This window comes from Geotrypetes seraphini, chromosome 2 (genome assembly GCF_902459505.1).
Source record: "Geotrypetes seraphini chromosome 2, aGeoSer1.1, whole genome shotgun sequence".
NCBI lineage: Eukaryota > Metazoa > Chordata > Amphibia > Gymnophiona > Dermophiidae > Geotrypetes > Geotrypetes seraphini.
The window spans coordinates 303,177,108-303,199,943 of record NC_047085.1 but is presented as its reverse complement, the minus strand read 5'-3'; the positions used below and the strand labels follow the sequence as shown (position 1 = coordinate 303,199,943).

Here is a 22,836-nt window from a genome sequence, read left to right as displayed (position 1 = left end):
TTAAAATAAAAATTAATTAGTGCAATTCTATAAAAGGTAGGTATCTATAGCATGGCACCTAATGGCGACTAACTCCAAAGTATTTATTTATTTTTTTATTTATTCAATTTCCTATACTGTTCTCCCAGCAGAGCTCAGAATGGTTTACATGAATTTATTCGGGTACTCAAGCATTTTGCCCTGTGGGCTCACAATCTAGGCATGTTTAGAGGCATAGACGAACTTAGGCACCACTAGGTGTGAAACTCTAAAGGATTTAAGTGCCTATAATGTAGGCTTTTTAAACCCTGGCCTACACTACAGGTGCCTACGTTTTAAGTTAGGCGTGATTCTGTAATAGGTGCCTAAGTGTGATTGACAAGAGATAGACACCTATCTTTTCAGATGCCATTTAAAGAATTTCCACCTAAGCTAATATTCTATAATGGCAAATTTGTGCTCCTAATCCATTATAGAATACTAGTGTAAGTTGGCAATTATGCAGTAAATTTAGGCGCCTTGGAATACAAATCTGCCTTCACAACCGTGAATAGCAAAAAACAACAACAAAGGTGACCAATGGTGTTCAGTCTCTTTTTATTGTGATTCACTCGACACGATCGTGTTTTGGCCCTCAAGGGGCCTGCCTCAGGAGTCTATGGCAAAACATGTGAAAAAAAAAAATATATATAAATTCATACCAACTTCCTCATAAAAACCAAAAAACATAAATAAAACATTTAAAAAAACATAAACAATGTCATATGTAGTCAATAATATACACAACGCTGACATATATATATATATATACATTTAAATAATTAAAAAACTAAAAGCAATTAAAATCAATTTTTATTGATGCACAAAAAAAACATACCCCCCTCTTCTTCAAACTGCACTAGTAGTTTTTAGTGTAGAGAGCCATGCTGAATGGCCTGTGCTGCTCCCGACGCTCATTGAGTTCCTATGAGCATTGGGAGCAGCACGGGCCATTCAGTGCGGCTCCCCGTGCTAGAAACTGCTAGCGCTGTTTCGTAGAAGAGGGGGATAGTATTTTATTTATAATTATAGTATTTTATTTATAATTTGTTTTTTTGTGCATCAATAAAAATTGATTTTAATTTCTTTTAGTTTTTAATAATTTAAATGTGAACATTGTGTATATTATTGACTAGATATGATATTGTTTATGTTTTCTTAAATGTTTTATTTATGGTTTTTTTTATTTTTATGAGGAAGTTGGTATGAATTTATATACAGTGTATATATATATTTATATATATATATATATATATTTTTTTTCACATGTTTTAATGTAGACTCCTGAGGCCCCATGTGGGCCGAAACATGATCGTGTTGAGTCAATCACAATAAAAAGAGACTGACCACCATTGGTCACCTTTGTTGTTGTTTTTTTGCTAAATTTAGGTGCCAACATTTATAGTTGCTCTATGTCAGGTGCAAGTAGGTACACCTAAATGCAGTAGTTAAGTGCCTGACAATGTTTAATAAAGTGCATGCTTAAATAGTTGGACCTGGCCATGCTTCTCCTTTGCAGTTACATGTTTGAACAGTAGTCTTCATTGCAAGGCCCGTGAGCCAATGGCGGCTCTCCGAGACCTCTGTGGCAGCCTATGGAGACTCTGTAGAATATCATCTCACTGCCAGGCAGTGTCTACTGTGAGCTGTCTAAACTCAAGGTTAACAAATCGATGGGGCCAGACAACCTACACCCCAGGGTGCTCAGGGAGTTAAGTGATGTCTTGGCGGAACCACTATCCGCGCTCTTCAATCTCTCCCTTAGTATGGGTATAGTCCCGTTGGACTGGAAAACGGCTAACGTCATTCCACTCCATAAAAAAGGTTGCAAAATGGAGGCTGCAAACTATAGACCGGTGAGTTTCACATCAATAGTGAGCAAGCTGATGGAAACTCTAATCAAACATCAATTGGATACGATCATGAACGAGGAGAATCTACGGGATCCCCATCAACATGGATTTACTATGGGGAGATCCTGCCAATCCAACCTGATCAGCTTCTTTGACTGGGTGACGAGGAAGCTGGATGTTGGGGAGCCCCTGGACATCGTATACTTAGACTTCAGCAAAGCTTTCGATAGCGTACCACACCGCAGGCTGTTGAACAAAATGAGTTCTATAGGATTGGGTGACACTTTGACAAAATGGGTTGAGAACTGGCTTGGAGGCAGGCTTCAGCGAGTGGTGGTGAATGGCACCCCCTCTGAAATGACAGAGGTGATCAGTGGAGTGCCGCAGGGATCGGTCTTGGGCCCGATCCTGTTCAATATCTTTATAAGAGACTTAGCAGAAGGGCTTCGAGGTAAAATAACGTTATTCGCAGATGACGCCAAACTATGCAATGTAGTAGAAAGGAGTGCAACGATCAAAAACTCAATATCCGACGACAATATGACGCACGACCTACTCCTATTGGAGCGCTGGTCTAGGATCTGGCAACTAGGTTTCAATACCAAAAAATGCAAGGTCATGCACCTTGGCAGCCAAAACCCATGCAGAAGTTACACCCTAAATGGCGAGATCCTAGCAAGGACTGTAGCAGAACGGGACTTAGGGGTGATCATCAGTGAAGACATGAAGACTGCCAATCAAGTGGAGCATGCTTCATCTAAGGCTAGACAAATCATAGGGTGTATACGTAGGGGTTTCGTCAATCATAAGCCTGAAGTCATTATGCCATTGTATAGATCCATGGTGAGACCCCATCTGGAATACTGTGTACAATTCTGGAGGCCTCATTACCGCAAAGATGTGCTGAGACTGGAGTCGGTCCAGCGAATGGCCACCCGGATGGTCTCAGGACTCAAGGACCTCCCATACGAGGAACAGCTGGATAAGTTGCGGCTATACTCACTCGAGGAACGCAGAGAGAGGGGAGACATGATCGAGACGTTCAAATATCTCACGGGCCGCATCAAGGTGGAAGAAGATATCTTCTTTTTCAAAGGTCCCACGGCTACAAGAGGGCATCCGTGGAAAATCAGAGGAGGGAAGCTGCACAGTGACACCAGAAAATACTTTTTCACCGAAAGAGTGGTAGATCGCTGGAATGGTCTTCCACTTCAGGTGATTGAGGCCAGCAGCGTGCCCGATTTTAAGACAAAATGGGATCGTCACGTGGGTTCTCTTCACAGAGAAAGGTAGGGGTGGGTCATTAAGGTGGGCAGACTAGATGGGCCGTGGCCCTTATCTGCCGTCTATTTCTATGTTTCTATGTCAGGTTCTGGCACTTTTTTTTTTTTCCAGCGCTGTAGTCCTGCACTCTTCAGGCCACATGAATAAAGTAAGCATTCTGCCTTCAGTGGCCCTAGAAGCCTTCCATTTGCTACAGCTTCCTGTCCCTGTGATAAAAAGCTGTAGCAGAGGGAAAGCTTCCAGGGCCACTGAAGGTAGCATGTTTACTTCATTCATGCTACCCGTGCCATGAACAGTGCAGGACTGCAGCACTGGAAAAAAAAAAAAACAAAACAACTGCTGGATTCCAACGGGGGTGGGTGTGGGGAGGGAAAGAGGAAGAAGATGCCAGACCTCTGTGAGAAGAAAGATGGGGAGGAAAAGAAAGGCCAGGTGTTCTGGTAGGAATGAATGTTAAGCATACGATGTAGTTTAATTTTGTGGTTAACCATTATGTATTGCTAATAAGATTATATCGTGTGCATATATGAAAGATGAATGGAAAAAATGACATTGCAATTAGTATTATTATTATGAGGGCTGGGTCAGAGGCAGAGCTTGGGTGGGCTCTGGGGCAGGGCTTTCGAGCACCCCCAATCATTTTGAAAAGTTGGCTCCTATGCTTTAGCAGCACATGTACCAATAGTTATGACTAGTTTCTTGAATTTCTAATCTAATCTAATTTACAATTTATGGCTAGCTCTAGACTTGAAGAAGATCAAGGCGAGTTACGATATTAGGAATCTCTGCATTTCACAGGGGAAGTACAGAGAACTGTGGTAAAAGGAAGAATAATGAGCAATAAACAATTTTAAGCAAAAACCTTGGTTTTATTATACAGAGTACCCATCAACTATAATAATCCTCTAAGTGCGTATGCGCATTTAGGAGGCTGTGTTTCCTGACATCGTGCTGTGTCCCTCCGTGGCCGGATTCTGTTTATGGTGCGCAGCGGCTTGAAGAGCGTGTGCCGGCTGGTGGTGCGTGCAGGAGTTTGAGCGGTGGTGGCAGTTTCACTGAGAGCTGACAGGAACGGCTGGAGGGTGTTGTTTCACTCCAATAGCTGAGAGGAACGGCTGGAGGGTGTCGTGCCAGTGCTGCAGGTGTCCCATGCTGGTAAAAATTCTCAAAGGAGGGGAAGAGGGCCTACTGCTGGACAGGGGAAGCAAGGAAAAGGTGCTGCTGGACAAGGGGGGAGGTAAAAGGAAGGGAGGCCTACTGCTGGACAGGGTGAGCAAGGAAGAGATGCTGCTGGACACGGGGGAGGTAACAGGAAGGGAGGCCTACTGCTGGACAGGGGGAGCAAGGAAGAGGTGCTGCTGGATAGGGGGGAAGTAACAAGAAAGGAGGCCTACTTCTGGACAGGGGGAACAAGGAAGAGGTGCTGCTGGACAGGGGGTGGGGTGATAAAATGAAGGGAGAAGGGCTGCTGCTGGACAGGGGGGAGCAGTGAAGGGGTGCTGCTGGACACGGGGGAGGTAAAACAAAGGGAGAAGGGCTACTGCTGGACAGGGGGAGCAGGCAAGGGGTGGTGGTGGACAGCCGAGGAAAGAGAGAGACAGAAAGACAGACACACATCTATTCTAGCACCCGTTAATGTAACGGGCTTAAAGACTAGTTATACTATATTAGTATAGTCGATTACTTGCAGAAAGTCATAGCTAAAGGAGTAGTTCTTGTTTCATGTTTATAGTTATAAAGTTGCGAGATTCGACCTGACAGGTTATCATATAGATTGTCCTTAGGATATCCTTTCCCTGCTCTTCCATGTTTTACAGAATATAAGCTTGGCAGGTAAATGCTTTAAATATTTCTGGGTAGACAGGCTCCTTTTCTTGTCCTAACAAGTGACTAATAAATTCCCCCAGGTAAAATGCATCAAAGTTTCTTCTAGCTACGGATCTGCTGTTGTAATGCATGGGAGGAGAAAGAACGAGGCAGATGGTAACAGAGAAGGAGAAACTTGAGAGAGACTTTAGTACTGCAAAGGGGAGATAGAGAGGCGCTGGAATACTGCCTGCAAATCAAATTCTTCTCATCTGCAGAGCGACAGGTAAACAGACTCTTGATTTAATATTTTTCCATAGACACACAGGACAAGAGGTACTAAAAGCCTTAGCAAACCGAATAGACAGAGAGAGAGAGAGAGAGACAAAGGAAGAAGAGAAAGGAAAGAGAACCTAAGAGAACAGGATGAAATAGGGATCACCTTTGGCAGAAGTGGTCAGAAATTGTGCAGCACTTGGGAAGCTGCCTGGAGCAAAGAGTTAGTAAGTACAGCACACAAAGATTTAAAGAGAGCCAGCCACAACACCAAGTGCCTGTGCCTGTCCTTGTCCCCCCCCCCTCCCAGTTTCAAGTAACAGTTAATAATGGCAGATAAACACCAATGTGGTTCATCCAGCTTGCCCAGTTAGGTGGTTAAGGCTGTAAATGCAGGTTCGCACAATTTATCTTCCATGTTTTTGTTTAGGATTTGAACTACTACTTCGTAATCTCTTTTGCATGCTGAGGCTCAAAGGTGAATGTGGAATGGCTGCCGTGGGAAGTCAGGAGTGAAAGTACCTGCCCTCAGCTTAGCATAGTGAAAAGTGGAACAGTCAGCAAGGAGCCAGGAACAGCTCCAGGATTTTCCTCCCTTCTCCAGCGATCGGATGGATGGTGAGTGCAAATCCCAGTAGCACGGGAGTCAGACATGCTTGCTTGCTGGCTGGCTGGCTGTCTATCTGCACCCAGAGTTAGTAGCCAAGCTCTCAGTCAGGCTGCTAGCTGGTTTCACTAAAGGCTTTACCTGCATCTACTGTAGATTGGGGGATGGAAGGACAATGGGATATAGAATAGATTTCTCATTCTAAGCAATTGCCCATGGAAGGACCTCCAATGTTGTCCAGAAATGGGTGTTGATTTCTACTGAAGTAATTAAGGGGCAGAGACCTGACTTTTCTTTATCCCTCCCTCCCTAAAATGCTCCCATTTTCAGCTCAGGGGGGGATGATGATGAAGAGCACAGGTCTGTGACTTGGAGAAGCCTATCTCTGACATTCAGGGATGAGTTTCAGTGTTTAGCAAATCCCTATGATTTTGACCCTGAGTTTTCTAAGGACAAATATCAGGAAGTTTGCATGAATTAACCTGAGTAATTTATGAACTGGAAAGTAACTTGGAAACTTACCGATTCCTAACCTATTTTTCACTCTGTGCTTTAAAAAATTTTTTCACCTACTTACCTAGTATTGCAGGTCAATGCATAATAATTGGGTTTTTTAAAAATTAAATCTTCTATTGAGACATTCCAGAATATATAACAAATTTAGTAGAATTACCATCTGATAAGAATTATAGGCTCCCTTTTATCAAACCGTGTTAGGGTTTTTTATTGCCGGCCTCTGCGGTAAAAGCTCTGACACTCATAGAATTCCTATAAGTATCAGAACTTTTACTGCGGTGGCTGGCAATAAAAAACCCTAATGCGGCTTGGGGACCATAGTTTGGTTAGGAATCATTCAAAGTTAAGATTTCCGAATCTTAGAGGTATTAAATATAAGACAATACGTTCTAAATACTTTCCAAATCTAGCTACAAAATGATGGAACTCTCTCCCAATACAATTAAGAGCTAATACCTCTATTAGGAGCTTTCGTAAAGATCTGAAGACCTATTTGTTTGCAAGATAGATAGCTAGATAAACATAGTTCTCAAAATTCCATTGCCTCACACTTTTTGATATTGACTATATTGATTATATTTTGTGTTATTGACTATATCAAAAAGTGTGAGGCAAACCGCTTAACTTATTTTTGAGTACTTTTTCTTTTTGGAATTTTGAGAACTATGTTTATCTAGCTATCTATCTTGCAAAGAAATAGGTCTTCAGATCTTTACGAAAGCTCCTAAAAGAGATATTAGCTCTTAATTGTATTGGGAGAGAGTTCCACCATTTTGCAGCTAGATATGGAAATTATTTAGTAGGCAGATTTGTGGGTATTAGCTTTTAGAGGAAAGAGAACCAAATGATTAAAGGCTCAAATCTGTGGAGCGGGCACTGAAATAGCTTTGTGCTATAGGAGGCTCTATGATCCTAGAAAAAAGTGGAGTCTGAAGACAGTCTTGTTCGCCAAACCTTTTTGAAATTAATTATTCTACTTTTTCCAAATTAGATTTATTTTGTTCTGTTCTTTTGTATTACTCTATTCTTAATGTTAACCGAGTCGAGCTCCAAATTGGTTGATGATCCGGTGTATAACTGCTATAATAGTTTCTAGCTTGGGGAGCCACGCTGAATGGCCCATGCTGCTCCTGACGCTCATTGAGTTCCTATGAGCGTCGGGAGCAGCGTGGCTCACTGCGCTAAAAACTGCTAGCGCAGTTTGATAAAAGGGGTTATAAGTTTTTGTTTAGTTTATTTTTTAGTATTTTTTCTCTTGGGAATTTTGAGAAATGTTTTATTTATATACATATATATCGTTGAGAGCACCTCCTTTGATAAAAGTCTCACCTACCCTGAATTTTTTCAGCTATTGAAAGTGATTATTGTGAATTATTATTCTTCCTACTCTTTTGTGATAATCTGATATTTTGGCAGCATTTGACAAAGTTAATCATGATTTAAACCCAGCTGTCTTTCTACCTGGAAACAACAAGAGTAACTGCTCTGCCCAGCTTCTGCCTTGAAACTGCTCTGCTCAGCTTCTGTCTTGAAACATGTATCTCTAAAAAAATATATACTGACTACTTGAACACCTGTAGACCTGAGGCCTATACCTGCCCCTCATCCTACCCATCCCTAGGCTCACATTACACTTATACACTCATAACTACAAATTAACACTAATTAAGGCTTCCACCACCAATCCTTTCCAAACTGTCTCCTCAGCACCCTAACCATTGCACATACCTAAAAATAACCAAACCAGCAACAAAAACTCTACATAGTACCCTAAAACTAAGAGCTCAAACCACAGCAGTACCCCAGTGACTCCAGTTAATTCACTCACTTCTCCCATCTATCCACTGAAATAAATAAGATAAACTCAAACTTCACCTTACCCAAATACACTAATTAATTTTGAAGTAGGCCAGAAGGGAAAAAAAAATCGGTTGTACACAGTTATCACCAATCATACCATAATAGATAGCTAGGAAAGACTTAATAATAACACAACAGAGATACAGACCAAGACTCTGTAACCCCAGCCTAGCCACTATAGTCATTCTTAATTACACTGCCTTCATAATACCAATGCCACAATCTCTTCTCTCCTATTTAGTGCCAATTACTCTCCTTGCCAGCATGTATTCCTCCATCCCAGTCATCACAGGCCAGGGTAGATATGGTGCCCTAAGCCACTTTCCCCGTAGCAAATCCTTAGACCTATCCTCATCACCCCTCACCCTCACCCTCACCCAGTAACCTCAAAATTGCACTGGCAAATGCAAGGTCTGTAAACAACAAAGTCACTATACTAAATGATATCCTCACAGACAACAACTGGAACATCTTCCTAATTATCAAAATCTGGCTTAAAGATAATGACAGTGCTACCTTGGGTATGCTTTGCCCACTAAGGTACCAAGTAATAGCTTGCTCACGCACCAACAGTAGAGGTGGAGGTGTAGCCGTCATCATTAAATCAAGGCTCAACCCAAGACTGATAGATACCACACACTGGATGCGCTAGAGCAGTGTTTTTCAACCTTTTTACATCTGTGGACCAACAGAAATAAAATAATTATTTTGTGGACCGGCAAACTACTAAGACTGAAATAAAAAAAACATATTTCAGCCCCGTCTCCGTAAGCTTGGTCCCCACAAACCATCTGAGCCCATCCGCACAAGCCTCAGTTATGATTTTTATATTGAATGTATTTTATTAAAGTATATAAAGAAACAATATTCTGTACAATTGCCATTTTATAAATATAAATATACAGAGCAAGGACCAACAAAACCCCTGTCTCCCCTCCCCTTCACATATATCCCCTCTACTATCAAAAAAACTGAACAAGCCAAGTTATTACAGAATGCTACACAGAAATATCATGCTAACAGAATACTGCAGTCACACATGACAGGAATAGTGTTAGGGGAGTGCCCCCTGGTCAGAGAGAGCCCTAAGCCAGCTGGAAGCTAAAGAAGCACTGCCTGGGCTTTGCAGTCCCCAGTTATGTCTCTAGCAGGATATATATATTTCAAATCTGATATATTCTAATGACAAAATAGAAATAAAATTATTTATTTCTACCTTTTGTGGTCTCTGCTTTCATCTTCTTTTCACTCTTTTCTTTCCAGCGTCTGCCCTGTCTCTTCAATCCAGTATCTGCCCATTCCATCCACTGTCTGCCCTCTCCCCCTTCCATATGTATCTGACTTCTTTCTATGCCCCTCTCCCCTTTCCATCCAGCCTGTGCCTCCTCTCTCCTTTTTACATCATTCATTCCAGCTTCACTGCTTTCTTCATTTTTATCTCTCCTACACCAGATCTAGCATCTTTATCCCTCTCTTATTTCTCTGCTGACCCCCCTTCAAGCATCAATCTCTCTCTACTTTCTCATTCCTCTATCTCTCCCCTTTCCCTCATCTAATCTCCCTGCCAGTTGTTTCCTTCCTTTTTTCCTTCTCCCTTCCCTCCTCACCCCTATCCAACATTAACTCTCTTCCCATTCCTTTCCATCCTCTCCTCCCAGTAGCATAAGAACATAAGAATATAAGCATTGCCTCTGCCGGGTCAGACCAGGGGCCCATCGTGCCCGGCAGTCCGCTCCCGCGGCGGCCCCCCAGGTCCATGACCTGAAAGTGTTCCCTACCTAACCTAAAATATCCATACCCTATTCGCTCAATGTCCTGTAAGGTAAACCTCTATCTGTACCCTGTTATCCCCTTCGCTTCCAGGAAGTCATCCAGTCCCCTTTTGAACCCCAGAATTGTACTCTGTCCTATCACCTCTCCGGGAAGCGCGTTCCAGGTGTCCACCACCCTCTGAGTGAAGAAGAACTTCCTTGTATTAGTTATGAATCTGTCTCCTCTCAGTTTTTCTGAATGACCTCTTGTTTTAGTTGTCCCTGCTAGTCTAAAGAATCTGTCCCTCACCACCTTCTCTATGCCTTTCATGATTTTATAAGTCTCTATCATGTCCCCTCTCAGTCTCCGCTTCTCCAGGGTAAAGAGCCCCAGCCTGTCTAACCGTTCGGCATATGAAAGGTTCTCCATACCTTTTATCATCCTCGTTGCCCTCCTCTGGACCCTCTTGAGTATTGCCATGTCCTTCTTGAGGTATGGCGACCAGTATTGGACGCAGTATTCCAGATGTTGGCGCACCATTGCTCGATACAGTGGCAGGATAACTTCCTTCGTTCTGATAGTGATACCTTTTTTGATAATGCCCAACATTCTGTTCGCTTTTTTTGAGGCCGCTGCACATTGCGCCGCCGGCTTCATTGTGTTATCCACCAATACCCCCAGATCTTTTTCTTGGCTGCCTTCCCCGAGTACCTTCCCTCCCATCGTATAGCTGTACATGGAGTTCCCCTTCCCTATGTGCAAGACCTTACATTTCTCCATATTGAAGCTCATCTGCCATTTTTTTACCTACTCACTCAGTTTGTTCAGGTCGCTCTGCAGTTCTTTATATTCCTCAACGGTTCTGACCCTGCTGGAGAGTTTTGTGTCATCCGCGAACTTGATAACTTCGCACTTTGTCCCCGTTTCTAGATCATTAATAAATATATTGAACAGCAGTGGTCCCAGCACTGACCCTTGCGGAACACCACTTGTGACCCCTATCCAGTCAGAGTAGTGCCCCTTTACTCCTACCCTCTGTTTCCTGTCCGCCAGCCAATTTTTAAACATAAGAACATAAGAACATAAGCAGTGCCTCCGCCGGGTCAGACCACAGGTCCATCTTGCCCAGCAGTCCGCTCCCGCGGCGGCCCAGACAGGTCACGACCTGTCCAAATCACCAGAAGGGGCCCCCATGCCACCTTGGTTTCCTATTGAGTCCTATCTTCCCATCAAAGTCCTAGCCCTCCGGTCTTGCACATGCACGACCTGGTCGGGTTTCTATACTTATTTTCTGGTTAGCTTTTTCAGTATCCCACGATCCCTTTATCCCTCAGGAATCCGTCCAGTCTCTGTTTGAATCCTTGTACCGTACTCTGCCCAATCACGTCCTCCGGTAGCGCATTCCAAGTGTCCACGACCCTTTGGGTGAAAAAAAACTTCCTTGCATTCGTTTTGAACCTATCTCCCTTCAGTTTCTCCGAATGCCCCCTCGTACCTGTTGTCCCCTTCAGCCTGAAGAATCTGTCCCTATCCACCCTCTCTATGCCCCTCATGATCTTGAAGGTCTCTATCATATCACCCCTGAGCCTCCTTTTTTCCAGAGAGAAGAGCCCCAGCCTATCCAACCTCTCGGCATATGGGCAGTGTTCCAGCCCTCTTACCAGTTTCGTTGCTCTCCTTTGGACTCTCTCGAGTACCGCCATGTCCTTCTTGAGGTACGGCGACCAATATTGAACGCAATATTCCAGATGCGGACGCACCATCGCTCGATACAGTGGCAAGATGACTTCCCTCGTCCTGGTTGTTATGCCCCTTTTTATGATGCCCAGCATCCTGTTGGCTTTTTTTGAGGCCGCTGCGCACTGTGCAGATGGCTTCAGTGATGCATCCACCAGCACTCCCAAGTCTCTCTCAAGACTGCTTTCTCCCAACAATGCCCCCCCCAATTTGTAGTTGAACAACGGGTTTTTTTTCCCTATATGCATGACCTTGCATTTTTCCACGTTAAAGCGCATTTGCCATTTGTTCGCCCAGTCTTCCAGCTTGTCTAGGTCCCTTTGCAGGTCCTCACACTCCTCCCTGGAGCTAACTCTTTTGATCCATCTGTGCACGTCCCCTTCCACCCCGTGACTCCACAGTTTCTTCAGTAAGCATTCATGGGGCACCTTGTCGAAGGCTTTTTGGAAATCTAGATATATGATGTCTACTGGGTCACCTTGGTCCAATTGCTTACTTATCCCCTCAAAGAAATGCAGTATATTTGTCTGGCATGATCGGCCTTTACAGAAACCATGCTGGCTCGATCTCATCAGATTATTTTTTTCTACATGCTCATTGATACCTTCCCTGATCAGTGATTCGGCCATCTTCCCCGGAACAGTAGGTTCCCGGGTCGCCTCTCGATCCTTTTTTGAAGATCGGTGTAACATTCGCTATCTTCCAGTCCTCCGGGATTACCCCTGTTCTCAAGGACAGGTTGCAAATATGCTGCAGTAACTCTGCTGTTTCATCTCTGAGCTCTTTCAGTATTCTCGGGTGGATCCCGTCTGGGCCCGGAGCTTTGTCCGTTCTTAATCTATCTATCTGCCTGAGAACGTCTTCGAGGCTTACCTCCATGCATGATAATTTCCCCTCTTGATCTCCCCTGAAGATTTTTTCCGGTTCTGGAACACTGGATGTGTCCTCTATTGTAAAGACCGACGAGAAGAACTTGTTTAGCCTACCAGCCACCTCTTTTTCCTCTTTCACCACTCCCTTCCGGTCACACTCATCCAGGGGCCCCATCTCCTCCCTCGCTGGCTGTTTCCCTTTCACATATCGGAAAAATGGTTTGAAATTTCTTGCTTCCTTGGCCAGTCTCTCCTCATACTCTTTCTTGGCTTTTCTGACTACTCGGTGACATTCTTTTTGAAGCTTCCTGTGCTCTCTCCAGTTTCCTTCAGTTTTGTCTTTTTTCCACTTCCGAAATGATTTTTTCTTGTCTCCTATCACTTTCTTTACTTCACTGGTTATCCATGCAGGGTCCTTCGTCTGATTCTTCTTGGAACCTTTCCTAAATCTTGGTATATATAGGTTTTGCGCCTTGTTTTTCTGTGTCCTTGAATACCTCCCTCCAGGTCCTTGAATACCTCCCTCCAGGTCCAGTAGCAGCTCTCCCTTTATCCAGCAGCTTCCCAGCCTCCAGCAGTGGCTTCCTCTCCTTCAAGCAGCTCTCAGTACTTGCCTGCAGCAGTAATTTACTTAGGCAGCCTTGGGTCCGTTGCCGCCTCTGAGGAAAGGGGAAGTTGCCGAAGTGAATCACTGCCCTGCAAGTACTAGAGCTGCTGGGAGGGGAGACAGCCACTGTCGAAGGCTCCCCATGATCTTGCTCCTGTGCGCCCTGCACATTCGTGACCCCCACAAGCCAGCACAAACAGCGTTGCACCACGGGCTCTGATGCCCAAGATGAGCCGGAGGCCCCTACCTGCTGCATCCCGCACGTGGGCAGACTCTCAGTACAGACGCTGCCGATGGCCCCAATCCACACGCTGACCCCCCCGCACACGCTGACCATCTCAATGCTACCTGCACCTGCAGCTCTCTCCCTTCCATCTGCACCTTCCCCGCAGCCCTCTTCGGTGACTCGGCAGGGGCAGCGATCAAGACAGGCTGCCGACATCGAGACCTTCCCTCTCTGAGTCCCGCCTATTTTGTTTGAACATCCTGTTTCTGCATAGGCGAGACTCACAGAGGGAATGCCCGATGTCGGCAGCATATCTTGATTGCCCGAGGCTGGGAGGAACATCAGATTTCCGCCAACACCACCGGAGCAGGAAATTTAACCGCGTCGATCTCGCCGGCCCTGCACGGACCAGCAGGAATTTTCTGCAGACTGCCATCGATCCGCAGACTGGTGGTTGAAGAACAGTGCGCTAGAGTGCCTTACCTTCTTGGTGGGTCATAACAGAGACCTAATCTTCGCCTTGATATACAGAGCACCGCACTCTCTAATGTCTGTCTTAGATGACCTGTTATCCATCCTTAGCAAACTGGTCATCACATATAATCTGGTCATCATACTTGGAGACTTTAACTCTGCAAAGTACCCAAACGAGACCAGATCCCTGGCAGATTTCATAACTTCACTATCAGACCTAGGCTTCCAGCAAATGGTCCCCTCACTGTATGGGCCACATCCTAGAACTAATCTTTATTCAAAAAGATACTCCACTCACCATAGGAACTCCTGGCTGTACCACCAAACTGGTACTCTGGGCTGATCACCATTTAATCACATTCAACTACACCTACACAACAAATCAACCATCAGCCAGGAAGCAAACCCAACATAAGAATATATACGACAATGACACTATCAACTTAGGGGATCTTTCCACAGGCCTTTCCAATCTAGTAGAAACATCCAAAACCCGATTCTGAATCTGTTGACAAGGCTGCTGTGGACTGGCACACTGAGGTAAAAACCCTATATGAAAGGCTAGCGCCAATCAAAGAGATCAAATACTATCCCCGCAAATACTCTTCCCCTCGGTTTACTGACGATTTAAGGACTAAGAAAAGAGAACTAAGGAAAGCAGAAAGGAAATGGTACAAATCCAGGCTTAACAGTGACAAGTCCAAATGGAAGGATATAAGAATATAAATTAGCCACCCTAGAGGCTAAAAAGATGCATTACTCCCAAAAACTATTAATGACCCCCAATAGATCAAAAAACCTTTTTAAACTAACAAAAAAAAAGATACAATGTCACAAGGAGACAACCAATCCCTTAACACCAAACATGACAGTGAAATTCTCTTAGATTACTTCACTGCCAAAGTAGACAAAATACGGTCTCACCTCGACTCCACCATGCTATAGACATCATCTCCCATGACTCAGACAAGTTAATTAACACTACAACTGGGAACCTAATTCACTTTGAAACTGTCTTCCACGACGATATCACTGAGATACTAAACACTATTCACCCTTCCAGCTCAAACCTAGACCCCTGTCTGCCACATCTCCTGGTAGTTGTGAAAGATGCCTTTGTAGACTCCATCCTTCCTCTCATCAACACCTCCCTATAAACAGGCATGGTGCCTGCAAACTGGAAGTCAGCGGTCATCAGGCTGATTTTGAAAAAACGCACACTCAATTCTAACGGTAGTAACATAATAAATGATGGCAGATAAAGACCTGAACGGACCATACAGTCTACCCATATGGTATACCCATTAAAAAATACATGATTAAATTAACTTGTCTCTTCTTTGATAAAATCTGACAATAGTCCTAGGTTCCAAATGCTGAAGTTGCCATCCAAGCTCACTCCAGCCTATCCAACCATCCCACTGTTTGTAGGATATCTACCGTAAAGTTTGGCCAGTAACATCTCATGTTCCAAATTCGTGGAGTTCCCATTGATGCCCACCAGAGCCCATCTTACACCAAATCACCATATATGGGACACAGATCATGCAGGTCTGTCCAATACCAGCCTTAGTTCTTTAATTTACATCCTTCGTTTTCTAATTAGAGATCCTTTATCTTTATCCCACACTTTTTTGAATTCCATCACTGCTCTCCTCTCCACCACTTCCCTCGGGAGGGCATTCCAGGCATCTACCACCCTCTCCGTGAAGAAGAATTTCCTAAAATTGCTCCTAAGTCTTCCTCCCTGTCTAACATGCCTGGCAACTTTAGACCTGTCTCCAACCTACCCTTTGTCTCAAAGATCCTGGTTTAACAATGTTAAACTCCTTCATTGACAAACAAGGAACCCTCTCTACTTTCCAATCAGGATTCAGAAAATTCCACAGTAATAAAACAGTCCTTTTCGACATCGACGACTGCTGGAAACTCATGGATAAGGGTAATGATGTCCTTCTGGTGCTGCTGGATCACAGTGCGGCATTCAACACTATTGATCATCATCTCCTTGTTGCACGGCTCTCTGAAATTGGAATCCAAGACACTGTGTTATGATGGTTCACCTCCTTCCTGAATAATAGATCCCAAAGCATACTGCTTAACGATACTCTATCAAAACCGATCAAATACGGTGTTCTGCAGGGGGCTCTGATATCTCCCCTATTATTCAATCTCTACATTAGTCTTGTGCTAGACATAGCCCACAAATACCAAATGCAGATTTACTCCTTCATGGATGACATCCAACTATATCTACCGCTAGGAGAAACCCATGACGCCCAGATTGTGAAACTCCTAAATTGCCTCTTGAATATCAAAACCTGGGTGTACTTCAACAAATTACAATTAAACACCTCCAAAATGGAACTCCTTTGGATTCACAAAGAACACTGCAACTACACCTGCCCCTCACTGTCCTAGGACTTGACTATCATAATTGCAAAAGACCAGGTGTGCAGCCTAGGAATACTCCTTGACTCCAGCCTATCGTTTTCCAACCATATCTCTTAGGTAGTGTCTTCCTCATTTTACTACCTGTAACAACTCTGAAAAATAAGAAACTACTTTTCTGAGTCTGACTTCACCCAACTACTCTATGCTTTAGTACTCTCCCGCATGGATTACTGCAATGCACTATTCAACGGTCTCACAGCGAAGAACATACAATGTCTCCAGGGTGTAAAAAACCTCTGTGCTCACGACCCTGTCTCCAAGGCTCTATCATCAGATCACTGGCTGCCCATAGCCAAACATTGTATCTTCAAGGGCCTGATACCAGTGTTCATATCCTTGACATGACACCGGACTATGACATGGCAGCGGACCAGGTGATGACCAAGATCCCTCCATACGTGCCAAACAGGCCCCTCTGCTCCCATAATGAAATATGCCTCAAAACGCTCCTTGGTCATGCCCTTCAACTGCAAACCGCCAAATGACATTCCTACTCCCACTTCATACCAAGCCAGTGGAATCGACTGCTCCCGCAGATCAGATCCTTTGAAGGACTCCTCAATTTTAGGAAAGCAATAAAAACATACCTCTTCACCTAACTTTCCTGCCCATGACCGATGGATTACAAAGAAACACATATTGATACTAGATCCCGGTATGTGTTGTTATAGGATAAAAACTTGTATTGAAAAATCTTGCATTGTAATTATGGCAAATTTAATCTGTAAACTATATAATATGTACACAAAATTGGTATTAGACCCTCTAGTATGTGTCGAGTTAGGATAAAAACTTGTACTATAACGATGGTAAATTGCAATCTGTTAATTGCATATTATGTACGATATGTTTAACCCGTAACCCATTCTGAGCTCTTTGGGGAAAACAGGACAGAAAATGAATTAAATAAATAAGTAAATAAATATTTTGTTATTTCTCAATTCTACTTATCAGTTAGTAAGTAAGGGTATTGATATAGCACTAGTGTATAAGGTTGAACTTTTGACGTGGTGTTTAAAGAAGCTATCTGCACCTGAATATGTGAGGAATTGTCAAGGGAACATGTTAGTGTGTGCAGACTTGTTGGGTCGAGTATTTTTGGAAGAATAAAGGATTACCTGATTATTCAGATGAGTTGAAAGACATCTTTATTCATTGCACCTTTTCTTATTGGACAATTCCACTTGTCCCTTTTATTCAGACTTGCCATGCCATTAAAAACCGATTCAAAATACTAAATTAAGGTTGCACGTGGAATACTGTGCGGCGCCTGGCAACGCCTGAATTGTGCCACCCTGCAATGCCTAATGACACCTACCTGATAAGTAGGCATGGTTAGGGGTGGAGAATAGTTATGGTTGACTTAGGTGTCGCTAGGCATCTGTGGTAGATGCCAGGAAATTAAATATACTAGCGCTGTCCACTAGGACACCTAGCAACGCCTAAGTCCTTTTTTTTTTTTTGTTCAATCTTTATTAAGTTTTAACATCTTACAGAAAAATGCAAGTTCAGAGACTCAGCCCCCAAAATTTCTGAACTTGCATTTTTCTGCAAGATGTTAAAACTTAATAAAGCTTGTTATTTGTTATAAATAAACAATTACAAAAAAAAGAAAAATGCAACACACAAATATATTATAAACATATGTAAACATACATTAGAAAATTCTTAATGAAAAACATGTCGTTATCTACCATCTCTCCCTCCCTAACCAAAACTCCCACTCTACCTCCCTCCCATATGTCTGTCAGGTCAATCATTCCATCACACACATTGTTTTACGAAACCCTCTAAAGGGCTCCAAACATCCTTAAATGATGCCATATTCCCCAATCTTTCAGCTAAATTAGCTTTATATTTATTGTCAAATATATTTATTGAGCCCAACAAAAGCAACAAACAGAGAACACAGCAATACAGCAAATCCAGCTCAAAGTTTCAACAACAAAGAACCATCCCACCCCCCACGCCCTCCCAAAAAAACCCCTGCACCCCAGTCTTCCTTCACCTCACTGGAAATACCCAATAAAGAAAAGAATAATACAGGCAATGACTAGGAGTCTGGAAACAAGAAAACAACAAATTAACAATTCAACAAGCGACTACGAGCTGCCGGAGACATTGTTGTCCAAAAGGGTTCCCATGTTTGCTGAAATGCTCGCCCAAGTGGAGAGGAGAAATCTTGCACTCCCCTACGCTCCCACGTCAGGAGCGTTATCAGGCGACAACACCACAGAGAGTAGTCAGGTGCCTCCACCTCTAGCCACTTGTGCAAGATACACTTCAAAACAATCAGCACCGCCCACCAGAGGAAAGCTGTCACTCCCAAACATCGCGGATGAAAATGTAGAGAGGCACCAAACAAGAGCTTTATATTTATAAAAGAGGCATGATTTTATAAAGGACACCTAGCGGTTGATTGACAACTGTGCGGAGTGGCGCCTAGAAGTTACACACCACTTAGAATCGGGACCTTGCCAGGCACCTAAAACTAGATACTATAGTGCTTAATAGAATTACCCTCAAAATGATCTTACCGGCAGAGGTGGGAAAGAGACCACAGATCATGTACAACCTGTTTGACAGCACAGTAAGTGCTGCCTACCAGGGTGTAGTTTTCATCCTTAGTCATTGCAGTTCAAGGGTGTTCTGGTACCGGGCATGGGCAGACTGAGTGGCCCAAGTTGTTCTTTGTTAATGCTTTTGTCTGTTTTTCTGGTTTGGAATGCATGTTTTATTATACAATTTTATGAAAAAAGCATAGAAATCCAAACCTTTTTCTTTTGCTTATAGCTAGGGCTACTTTTTTGGATAGGACTCTTGCATTTCAAGCAAGTAAGCAGCAGTCCTGGTGGAGTAATTGTATTTGTGGAGTTATGTTGCCTTATGGTGCATTTCGAAAATTAATTAAGTCAGCGTTGTTTGATAAATTCATTTCCTAAATGTGGATATTACTGTTAACAAAATTTTACATTGAACATATTTAAGAAACTTGTATTTTAATTATTTGTATTGTATTTCGCTGATTGTCCAGCCTTCTTTTGTGTAAACCGCCTAGAAATTGTTTGATTATGGCGGTATAGAAGAATAAAGTTATGTTATGTTATAGATTTCCTCTTAACAAAAGAGGACACCTGGCTCCACCCTGTTCTACTCCCCAGCCCCGCCCTGTTCTGCCCCAGCCCCGCCCCCACACAAACCTTGTGTCTCCTTCCCTGAGCTCGGGTCCGCATCTGGAGGACCTCCCCGCATGTGCAGATGTCAGCACGATGATGTTGCGTGCATGCGTGTGAAGTCATCACATCGACGTCCACTCATGCACAGAGACCCTCCAGACATGGCCCCGAACGCGGGGTCTTCCAAACCCTGACAAACTGCCAGGTTTTGGAAATCCCTCCAGGCACCCGGACAGCCCTCTAAAAAGAGGACATATCCGGGTTTTCCCTGACGACAGGTAACCCTACTTACAGCACAACAAACCTTATGATTTGTCTCAAAATTCCTTGTGATCCCATGTAGAGAATGACAGGGTGACAAAATTCATCACCGTTCCCGTCCTCGCGGATAACCGCAGGAAATAATCCCATGTCATTTTCTAGTGTCTATTTCAACCTCGGTCCTTCTACACCAGCATTCTTCAAAGCAAAGCTTGCGGGTCAGTGGTTGTGGCCATTCATACTCTGATTCTTATGTGAGCCAAGGATAATGAAGCCATTGTGATATCACTGATGTGATTGGCTCTTAGGCACTGGTGGAATGAGGCATTATGACATCACAATATCTGCTCTGGATACCAGAGACTGTCATTCTGTAGTGTCTATCTCAACTTCAATCCTTCTACACCAGCATTCTTCAAAGCAAATCTTGAGGGTCAGTGGTTGTGGCCATTCATACTCTGATTCTTCCCTCTCTCCTTAAAGAATGACATGAAAATGGTTTCCCGCGGTTATCCGCGGAGACGGGAACGGTGATGAATTTTGTCACCTTGTCATTCTCTAATCCCATGTTTCAGTTGCTGTAAGAATTCCTCTGCTGTGTCTTGTAGAGACGGTATATGAACCTGGGGAGATGGAGGGCAATGTCTTGGAAAAGCAAGATGAGGAAACCCTGTGGGAAAAAATTGAGGGTGTGCGTCACATGCTGACACGCTCACTGAACCCAGCCAAGCTGACCCCATACCTGCGGCAGTGCCGAGTCATTGATGAGCAAGATGAGGAGGAAGTGCTCAATGCATGCAGGTTCCCATCAAAAGCCCAGCAAACAGGTAAAGTGGGCAAGAGTGGAATAGCCATACTTCAGCCTCTTTTCCCCCTGAACCATCCTCTACCTCTCTCCCTCACTCAAACACCATTCCTTCCACCATTCCTACCTATATTTCAAAGTCAGAGTTCACGCACCTCTCTCCCTACCATGTCCAATTTACACATCCCCAAACTTACAGCCTCACCCCCTGCCTCCAACCCTGAAAAGATTCCTGTTTGAAGAGGCTAAGACCATTGTATCTCTGCTTGTTCACACCTCAAAGTACAACCATTTCTGTGCTTCTCTCTTTCTTTCTCTCTCTCTCTCTGTTTTTAGGTCGGCTGATGGATATCCTGCGAGGTCGTGGAAAGCGGGGTTATGAAGCTCTGTTGGAATCACTGGAGTTTTACTATCCCCAGCATTTCAGTCGACTGACAGGCCGAAAGCCAGTGCAGCGCTGTTCTATGATTCTAGGTACAGATGAGGCTTTTCTTTTTTTTTTTTTGTGAGGTGGGGGGACAACAAGATGGTGATTTTCAGACTTATTCTGACATTTAACAGCTTATATTGGTAAACACAGGCTTATTGGGAAATGTTTGGATAGTAAAAACAGTAGGGGTAACAACATGAATTTATTATTTTGGATTTTGTTCACACCTTTTTTCAGTATAAGCTCAATGTTAGTTATGTATATTCCCCTGTTCCTAAGGACTCAATCTAACTTTGTAGCTGGGGCAATGATTATACTTTTGTAAACATGAGTCAATGGGTTGGGGATCTTCACCAGCTAAAGTATTTAATTTTTAAACTTCATGGTTAGGGTGCGTTGGGGGGAGAGAAAGAAAGAGGAAATGCGTGCTCACCCAACCTACCCACTGGCCCACCCAAAAATTGCCTTCTGGCTACGCCACTGATGCAGCCAGAACCATAGCTTCTTCTAACTCGGGGGCTGGCAACCACAGTTCTTGAAGGCCCCAACCCAGTCAGGTTTTCAAGATGTCCACAATGAATATACATGAGATTGATTTGTATGCATTGCTTCCATTGTATGCAAATAGATCTCATGCATATAAGAACATAAGAACATAAGAAGTTGCCTCCGCTGAGGCAGACCAGGGGTCCATCTTGCCCAGCGGTCCGCTCCCGCTCATTTTAATATTAATGACCTAATTTTAATAGTAATGAGATTGTTTGCATATTCATTGTGGCAACCTTGAAAACCCGACTGGGGGCTAGATGCACAAAACACGGTTGCTAAGACTGTGCGGGTCGCTGTGAGCCGATTTTTTTGGCCAATTTTCTAAACAGCGATCGAAGTTCAAACAGCTGCCCATGCAAATGAGTTTTGCAGAGGACAGTTGTAATCCCATACGATTGCTCGCTTAGAAACTGGCTCTCACACATGCGCAGAGCCAGTTTGGGGAAGCCCGAATAGCTGAGCAACAGGGGAAGCTGCAAAGCCTCCTCCTGCCACTCAGCAGTTGGGGCTTTTTTCTTTTTTTTTTTTGGCACAGATGTGCATATGTTAGACATGCACCATATCTGTCCCCATTTAAAAAATGTGAGCCACCCCCCCTCCCCTCCAATGACGGTCCCTACCAATGATCACTGGAACCAAAATAGAGGCAGGAGGGATGCCTACTCCCTCCTGCCACCTCAAATTCTCCTGTGCCAAGCCGAACCACCCCTCCTGCAGGACCCCCCCTCCCCGTACTTCAATAAAAAGTGGCAGGAGAGATGCCCACTCCATCCTGCCGCTGTGCCCCCCCCACCCCACTGAACTGTCCCCCCCCTGCCAAAATTACCCTGGGCTGACCCCTGTCTTTTTTTGGTCAGTATTTGTAGTTTGCTTATGGCACTGCAAATGTTAGATCATTGATTGGTTAGCTCATTTTAATATTAATGACCTAATTTTAATAGTAATGAGGTTGTTTGCATGCCAGAGTTGGACTTTTGTATGACCGCACAGAAAACCATGCGGTGAGCTGTTTTCAACATCGGGTTGGCAAATTCTGACAGTCGCTAAACCAGTCAAAAGGGTTTAGTGACCATTGGTACCTGATCGGAGCGTTTAGTGCATCTACCCTGGGTGTAGCCCTATGTTAAGTAAATTGTGAGCCTAATGGGATAGATAGGAAAAAATGCTTGAAAAAAGAAGAATCGTATATAAATTTTAAAAAGACATTTAAAAGCACATTTTTCTCAAATTGAAGAATTGAGTCTGGGACTGTAATCTGTATTTATGTAATGAT

The 22,836-nt window shown here is 43.8% G+C and overlaps 1 protein-coding gene across 3 annotated transcripts in view; it reads left to right on the top strand.

Annotated features, from left to right (window-relative positions):
- The window catches only part of CARD10 (caspase recruitment domain family member 10), a 258,903-nt gene that overhangs the window by 76,624 nt on the left and 159,443 nt on the right, over window positions 1-22,836 (top strand). For all 3 annotated transcript variants that reach the window (XR_004538001.1, XM_033929903.1, XM_033929902.1), the window contains exons 2-5: window positions 5,063-5,247; window positions 5,668-5,855; window positions 20,388-20,606; window positions 20,921-21,058. Coding sequence is in view for 2 of the 3 variants with exons in the window: in XM_033929903.1 (XP_033785794.1) it covers window positions 5,849-5,855; window positions 20,388-20,606; window positions 20,921-21,058 (364 nt within the window). In the remaining variant the exon portion in view is untranslated. The remainder of the gene's footprint in view (window positions 1-5,062; window positions 5,248-5,667; window positions 5,856-20,387; window positions 20,607-20,920; window positions 21,059-22,836) is intronic.